Source organism: Anomalospiza imberbis, chromosome 4, assembly GCF_031753505.1.
Source record: "Anomalospiza imberbis isolate Cuckoo-Finch-1a 21T00152 chromosome 4, ASM3175350v1, whole genome shotgun sequence".
NCBI lineage: Eukaryota > Metazoa > Chordata > Aves > Passeriformes > Viduidae > Anomalospiza > Anomalospiza imberbis.
In genome coordinates, this window is record NC_089684.1 from 16,213,830 (window position 1) to 16,222,611 (window position 8,782).

The window sequence follows — 8,782 nt, forward strand, 5'->3', positions numbered from 1 at the left end:
CTCCTGAAGAGCAGGCAAACCTTACAGCAGATACACATTTTGCTTCAAAAAGCTAAACAGAAGACCCACAAGCTTATAAAATTCACCCCCGCTCTATATGAAGCGGCAGATGTGCCAAGACTTATATTTATGCATTAAAAAAAAAACCTAAAAGATAATGAAGAATAATGCTTCTGATAGTAGAAGACTACTGCATAAAGACACACAACGCTCCTGTGGGACAGTAAAAGCCACCTTCATGCTATGCAGACTTGTGCTACTATGGCTAAAACAAAGTGAAATACCTCACTCATCAGATCATCTCCAGCAACAACAGCTATTTTCAAATCGACATCTGCTTTCCTTGCCACCTCCTGAAGGGCAGCTGCACAAGCAAGTGGATTCATTCCACCAGCATTACTGATGACACGAACGCCTAACAGGAAAAAAAAAGGCAAATAAAGTTCAGTAGCAACACTAATCAATCACCTGTACTTTAAAAAGTGTGCTGAAACACAAGCAAGGTATCACCTTCACAAGGTAACAGACATTCTATCAAGCAAAATACAAAAACCACATTAAAATAAGAACCACATTTTACCTGTGAAAGGATCAGAATAAGCCAGTACAAAATTCTTTAGAGAAAAATAACTGCTATAGATATTTCTACCCTTTATGAATGGAAGGAGAAAGTGACCAGAAAGACACACGTAATGAGGCAGACAGACAGCATCAAACATCTTCGACAGGAACAGTAATAGACACTATAAAGCTTTACTAATGTAAACAAACAAACAAAAAAAAAAAAAAAGAGTGGAAAAGCACATTGTAGAACTATGGGAGAATTTTGAAAAACTTTAATTACCTTGAAAACGTCTAGATCTCACATTTTAAAAATATCTGTAAAGCAATCTGCCATTCACAAATTGAAGCTATAATAAGAAATATATGGAAATATACGTATGTATTTACAATTGTAACAAATACCTTAAATCAACCCAATTTCACCATCAGAACAGTACCCCACATCAATTACAATGGGATTTTTCAGAGAATTCTAGAATAGTTTGGATTAAAAGGACCTTAGAGATCACCTAGTTCCAAGTCTCCTGCTATGGGCAAGGTTATTCAGAGCTTCATCCATCCTGGCCTTGAACACTTCCAGGGATGGGGACAACTTCTCCAGACAACCTGCTCCAGTGCCTCACCATCCTCACAGTAAAGAGCGTCTTCCTAGCATCCAATATAAATCTACCCCAGCTTATGGCCATTCCACCTTCTTCTATCACTACATATCCTTCTGAAAAGTCAAACTCTCTTGCAAGTCCCCTTTAGGTACTGCAAGGTACTCTAAGATCTTCCCAGAGCTTTCTCTTCTCCAGACTGAACAGCCCCAACTCCGTCAGCCTACTTTCATAAGCACGTGTACTGAATTAACATACAAACTCATGAAAGGAGTAGCATACCTTTCCTGTGAATATCTTTTATATAGGGAGCCATGGCAGTGGAGACAAAATCCGGAGTGTAACCTAAAGCCTGAAATAATTAAGAGCTGTAACCATTTCTTACAGGTAGGTTAACCCAACCCCTCTCCTTGGTTAACACGGAGAACAGAGAAGAGCAGCCACTTCTCAAATAATACCATCGTTCAGGTAACACGATGGGAAACGACATGAATACTTTCACTAGATGAAACTGAATAGATGCAAATAAATGCATGCGAATAAAAAGTATACTTAAGAAACGTATCCCCGTAACCAGGTAAGTCTGGTTGATAGAGGCTTTATAAAGGTTTATAGAGACTTGGGCTGAATGACAGCTCGGGAGGCCGCAAAGTACCGGAGCGCACCCGCCCCGGCCAAGCCCAGCGCGCTGGGGCCGGACACCGGCTCTACTTACGGGAGACCGGGCCTTGGCGGCCGTCAGCAGCGACATGGTGATCTCGGAGAGGTAATCGAAAACAAGGAAATCCAGCTTCCCTCCGTACAGCAGCTGCGGCACTGGCGGGGCAGGCAAGGCGGCACCATCAGCACGGAGCACCCCCGCCCGCCCCCACCCCCGGTGCCGGCCCCGCCCGGGCGGGCGGCGGCGGCTCCGGCCCGGCCGCTTGCGCACCGGGGCTGTCTACGCGCTGGGTCCCCGCCGCCCGCCGGGCTCGCCCGGTCCCCGCCGCCCAGCCGGGTCTCCCCGCCGCCCCCCGAGCAGCCGCTGCCGCCCCACCGCCCACCTGCGGCCGCCGTGTCCCCCCAGAAGCCCGAGGCGCAGCCGATGCGCACCGCGGCGCCCGCCGGGGGCTCGCAGCCCGCGCTGCGCCGGCGGCTCCAGCGGGGCGGGCGGGCGACCGCCCGCAGGAGCCGCGGGCCCCGCAGCGCCAGCAGCGCGGCGCAGCTCATGGTGGTGGCGGCGGCGGGAGCGGGCACCGCCCCGGGGCGGCCGCTTAACAGGGCCGGGGAGGAGCTGGGGCCTGCGGAGGCGATTGGGAAAAGAGGCGGGAGAAAGTTTATAAAGCCCGGGTGCGCGGGGAGAGCACTGGGAGCCGTTCGAGCGCAGCGCGGTGTTAGCGGGGGGTGTGTGTAGCGCCTGGGAGCTGTAGGGCAGTGATGGGCCCAGCCTGAGGCGTGTCCGAACGGGGCCTCTCTGGCTCGGGCTGTGCCCGGCCCCGTGTTGGACACGGCTCGGTGGCGCGGCTGTCGCATCCCCGAGGAGCTGCGGGCTTGGCGAGCGCAGCCGTGTCGCCCCGAAGCGTGCGGCGGTGTGTCCGGGCAAGACCTCGGCCGTGGAAACCCCGTCATGAGGCTCGGGATAACGTCAGAAGCGTGTCAGATAGCCCCGTTATGGAATTCTTATTAAACCTTTTCCTCCTCCCTAAATACAAAATGTGTTTATTAAGGAATAAGACTTACTGTGTGGGGGTGCACGTCTCTGTTCTGAGAGAAAGCGTTTCTCAGGTCCTGGACTGAATTTCTAGCCTGTGGACCAGAGGAAAGTGTCACCAAGCCCGGGAATTCCCTCGTCCAAAAGGAGGAACGATTTCCTAGTCCTGGTGTCTGAGAAGGAGGGCTGTCTCTGGCTGTCTCCGCAGAGATATCACACACAGGCTAATCGTGTACAGGTGCTCCAGAGCGAATCCTCCGTGTCTGACATCAACGAGGGCTGTGCCTGAACCAGAGTCTGACGTGCTACTCTGACACAACAGCCTGCCCTTCCTTGACAAGTACACTTCTATTCCAAGTGGGTTTGAATTATATCTTGCAAATGATACGTAATAAAATTGGGAGTCTTTGCAAGAGTGATGAAAAATAAAACGTTTGGTGTAACACTGACAATGCTAAGTACGTGGTAATGATGAGAAGGGGTTTTACTGATGTAAAATTAGCCATGTTGAAAATAAATAAGTACTTTGGGAAATTGTTGATAAGACTTCCAGTTAGACTATTTTCAAATTGTGATTAGAAATAATGCAGTTGAGAGAAGATAGGAAATAATCATGCTGTGATCTCAGAATTTGGTTTCTTATTTAGAAAGATACAATGTTTTCCTCTGGCAAAGAAGGGCTATAAAGCACCATTTTATGTTCTCCGTGCCCGAGTGACGAACAATTCCTGTCCTAATCTACTAAAGAGGCAGAACGATGGAGGTCATAAAGAAAGAAAATTCGGTTCCCTATACAGATTTTTATTATTACACTATGAAAGTATTTCATTATTCTGTTGAAAATTTGCAGATTTTGAGTCCCTATAAACTAGTAAGCATGCAAATAATCACAGAAAGGGAGAACAACCATCAGGACTCCAGAGAGCTTTGTCCTAAATATATATTTATTGTAGCTCCTTGAAGTCAACTTTGAAACAAGAATCAGAAGTACTGTCTGGTACAAAATACATGGCTATCTGTATAGACATAAAGACAGATGCTTTCTGTAAATGAACTTTAAAGTGTCTTCCACGTGTGTTTTGATACGGAATGCATTGCAGTCACATGCCAGCTTATTGCAGCGTGGCAGGAAACATGGCCAATCCTCTGCAAGTCATGCAACCCTCTCAAATCCTGGGGTGAAATTCAAGTGTGGTTCACCTTGGCTGGGACACTATTACCAAAGTGCTGCAGTCCTCCCTTCTGTGCTTGAACCCATGCAGAAGAAATGCCACTCACTGGTAAACAGAATCATTGATAACCCATGGATGTAAGTCAAAGCTCCACTGGAATGGGTTGGGCCAGGTTTTCATGCTGCAAACTGAACTCCTGGGCGAGAAGAGCTGGCTGCTGAGGCCAAGGGACCGGTAGGTGGCTGTGTTTCACCGCTGTCCGCGCCCTCCTCGCCTGCAAAACAATCCCTGGCCCCAAAACCAGCCGCCTGCTCCCACCAGCATCCTCTGTGCGTTTCTGTCTCTCCAGATGAACCGGGCATTTTATCTACATTAAGAAATAAATATTCACATGTACATGTGTACGTTGGTGAATCCATCTTGAAATCTAGAAGATGCTTTATTCTTTAACTTCTCTCAGGTATTTTAATAGCATGGATTTTGACAGCCACTGCTCATGGTTCAGGGGAAGGACTGGATCTTGCTTTGTCAGAAACCATTTCAAGGTCCTTATGGAACCTTAAACACAATTTTAGCAAATTTGTATATGGATGTTGACAGCTGTGTGAGACAATTACTCTCCAACATGTATTTAATATTAAGACACACCCATTAGTTGATCTCCCAAAAACGCACGGAAAGGATTTAGAATAGTTTCCATTATTTGCAATGGTGTAGTGAAGTGATAAAGGGATCAAAGCCTGCATTCTGTTGGTTCCTACAGCGAATGTGTTTCTTACCCAATTTATATTTGTCCATAAATAAGTAGACTATTTAATAAGCCTATTGAGATTCCAGCAAAGTCATCAATTTTTCTGAGAGTAATTTATTCACTACCTCTATCCTCTCCATTTCACAAATTATTTTATTAAAATATACTGAATTTTCATTACCATCATCATTCCAACCTGAGCAGTAATGATTAGCTCAGAGCCCATTATTTCATACATGAGGTTAGCATTGTTTTTAATGAAAACAGGCAAATTATATAGTGGTTCTTTTCCAGGTAGGCTTGGGAAACAATGCTCTGCAATGGTCAAGTCTTAATTTTGATATTTTTTGAGATGATTTAAGAGATTTTAGGAACCGTTTATTGCTCTTTGAGGACGTCAGATGGCACTGTGTGGTTGTCAGTGAAGCTGAAAAGAAACCACAATGACTAACAAGCCTGTGTGGAATTCACAGACAGGAGGTGCTAGTAAAGACTTGAGTGCATTTGTGACCTGTGTAGGGGATATGGGTCAACAGTAAAAGCTGTCACAACTCACTCACGTGATAGGAACCCATTGCTTAATGCAAAATTTTTAAGAATAAGCCAGAATTCCTCTCAAAATTTGTGAGAAGAAAGTGGGGGAAAGAAAAATCTTCTGGCTTTATTTCTTATGCCAGAGAAAGAAAAAGACTACAGATTAAAAAAAGAAGAGAAAATAAGATTTTTTTTTTTGCTCATGGTTTACATGAAGATAAATCTGAGCTTCTCTTTCCTTCAGTGATCCTAAATGCTTATATTTACATTTAATCAGCTAGTGCTATTAATGCTTCAAACTTAAGTCTGTGCTTCTCTTCCTGTAAACAGATTCATGCACCAGCATGGAGCACAGATAATGTGTAAAAGAACTGTGAAATTCATTCTTCTACTTCCATCATCCTGAATTAATGGCATTCAAGCCTTATCCTGGAAGTCAGGGAGGACAACACAGAGTACATTTTTCCAAAACAAATACACTTTCTGCTATATTTCTAGGATTTTTCTGGCAGTCAGGCTTCCTCTGATTGCTTAAAAAAGTACAGGCAAAGTATTTCACCGGCCAGTGGTTTCTTGTGAAATACATCAAATTTTTGCTGTATTTCCTTTAATGTTATTGTCAATAAATTCCTGTTCAAACCAATAATATCAGCCTATATGTTTGATTATTGAAGTAGGCTCTGTTTAGTTTATTGAGGCTCTGTCCTCTCAACTAATTACAAAATACTCAGCAAATATTTGAATTTACTACTTATCTCATTCCTACAAAATGGTGCATCTCTTTGTTTAACAAATAAGTTCACTGTTCTTGCCCTCAAGGTAAAGTATACACTGCAATCTCTCTTCTGCAGCCAGTCTGAATACCAGCCTTTTCTAAGTGAATCAACAGTTGAAAATGGTTTCTGTAGATCAGTAAAGACAGAGAATTTACTATGTTGCATCAAATACCCCTAAATAAGGCACAAACAACTCAAAGCTCAATAATGATGTTTCATGGAACGTGGTTTAGGGCTTTGTAGTAAATTTTTAGAATGTCAAGGTACAACGTCCTGTACTACAGGACTCAGAAAAACCTCAGCTATGACAAAACAACAGAATGAGTTATCTTCTGAGTCATCTTGACTTCATTCCTTTACATCACATTCCTTTTTTACTCTTTATACCTTAAGATTTGAAAGAAGTTTAAATAGAATCTTTAATGCATCAAGTTAAGTAAGGAGAACTAACTAATCAGAAACACTGTAGGATTTTTCAAAAATAAGGTAATAGCTCATTCAAACGATCAAATATCTGGTTTATGGATATGAGGTGTCCTGATGATTAAGTGTCTTGATTTTTGGCCTTTTAATTTTAACAAATTTATTTAAATTTGTTTGTAGTGATAGTTTAAGTCAAAATAAGAACTGTGTATTAAAGCAATAACCCTTGGTTATTCTTTGCAAAAAACAAAGCATCTTTTATGTTATTAAAAGTGCTGACATGAACAGTCGTGAATCAATGTAACTTCCATGTTTTGATATAAGAAAACACATTAGCCTGTAAGTATTAAAGAATACACTCTAAAGTGTGTATTCCCAGTGTGGAGGCAGCAAAATATCCCATAATTTCTTTTCAAAATGAAAGGTTCTGGCTGATATGAAGTACCTATATTTTTTACTGTTCTTCACTTAATTTTCAAAGAAACAATTATTTCCAGCCAGTGTTTGAGCTGAAGCACATCAAGTACCTGTATTGGTGTCACAAGCGTAAAGAAATTAAAGGCTCTCCCTTGCACAGCAACCGATTTTTGTTGACTCATTTCGTTTCAGGAAGGGTTGAGGGAGAAATGTGCTGCACAGAGTGGACTATGCAATTGTAAAAAAAATGTTGCTATTTACCTTTCTCCCACATTTTGAAAATTGAAAGAGAAAGATAAGTTACAAAACTTTTTTTTTCATTTTCACTTCAGTGCACTTGGCTTTCTTACCCACCATCAGCATGGTTTCGCCACTAGACAGCTTTTTAGTTGTCTCTATTTCTCATCATAATTATCACACTTAATGATTGAACTAGCAAAGGGGATTTTGCCCACTAATCTGTTTAGTAATGCAAGCAGGGTGATACATATTGGAGATGGATAGCAAAGCATTGTAGGGATTTTTTTTTCATTATTTACCGTTTGGTATTTTTCCATATTTATTTATTTTTAAATAGGAAAATTATCTTCTGGAGCACCTAAAAATGCAAGTTCATGTCAAGTCCACTGAGCACTTTCAGTTAAATAGTCATAAAAGCCCATTGAAAATCTTAAAACTCATCACTAAACATTTCTAAAATGTTGTATACTGATTTTTCAGGTTAGATTCTTAAGGCAAGTAAGTATAAGCTAAAAAAACAGATGTGTTTCCAAGGCAGCCATAAGGATATTCTGATATTCAGGAACTAATTTACAGACACAAACATGTTTCTTCTGGTTTGTTTTTCTGACAAAAGATTTTCTATGAATGATGGGCAGGTGTTGGCTAGTGTCCCAGTGGCTGACAAAAAATACTAATCAATATTGAATTGAAGAAAGCTCTTTCAAACAAATAATTATTCACCTTTACTCTCTCCTCAAAAATAAATTGCAGGAAAAGAGTACACTGAGTTTGAGAACTCTTCCTTCCACCTGTGCTACCACAAATTGTTTCTCATCTGTTACCAAACCAGCAAACAGATTTACTGGAAAGAAAACACTGGCCAGAAAATCAACACAGCTAAATTAGGCTGGACACATCTGAGGGTACAATTAGGTCTCTAGCACACTGGTTTGGTAAGTGGGTCAGCTGTTTTGCAACCAGGACTCACCAAGACAAAATGGTATATAAGAGATGAAAAATACCACGTAGTCATTCCACTAAGAATATGTATTGCTTTCAATTTAATTAAAAGTAGGACTAAGATCTTTCTAAGTAATGAAAAATGGAATAAAGGAAGAATATTACTTGATTAATTACTCATGACCATGTAATCAGTAAAGCAAACAAAAATTTCCTGAGGTTTAAATATTTACATCTTCTGCTGAGAAGTACCATAGTTGTAACCACAAATACAGCTAAGCAACACTTACAATTGCAATGTGCAAATATTTGGTAATCATTGAAGCAATGTTGAAAATTTGCTCCTTCATCAATGTAAATATATACAGTGATAATTTTGTGTAACATCAGCATCTGACTGAAAATTCAGGTTTCCTATTCCTAACCCATTTCTAGCGATAATGATCCTTTTGTTTCTCCCACCAATTAGACATTTACCTTGAACACTGCAACTCTATTTATATATTGTTATTATGTCGTTATAGCCATTCTCACACTTTAATTATAAAATCTTGGGGGTTTTAACGCAAGATTAACTAGGATTTTACTGCCACAGTTCACTGTTGTCATCTTCTCTGACACGTGAAATTATTGCCTAGGACATGAAGACTTTTTTTTGTTGTTGTCTGCTACCA

General features: G+C 41.5%; 1 protein-coding gene across 1 annotated transcript in view; it reads right to left on the reverse strand.

Annotated features, from left to right (window-relative positions):
• Window positions 1-2,771, reverse strand: part of LOC137473313 (uncharacterized) — a 58,298-nt gene extending 55,527 nt beyond the window's left edge. The window contains exons 1-4 of the mRNA XM_068189195.1: window positions 2,207-2,771; window positions 1,879-1,979; window positions 1,446-1,515; window positions 285-415 (exon numbers count right to left, since the gene is read on the reverse strand). Of these exons, the coding sequence (XP_068045296.1) occupies window positions 285-415; window positions 1,446-1,515; window positions 1,879-1,979; window positions 2,207-2,771 (867 nt within the window). The remainder of the gene's footprint in view (window positions 1-284; window positions 416-1,445; window positions 1,516-1,878; window positions 1,980-2,206) is intronic.
• Window positions 2,772-8,782: the final 6,011 nt, after the last annotated feature.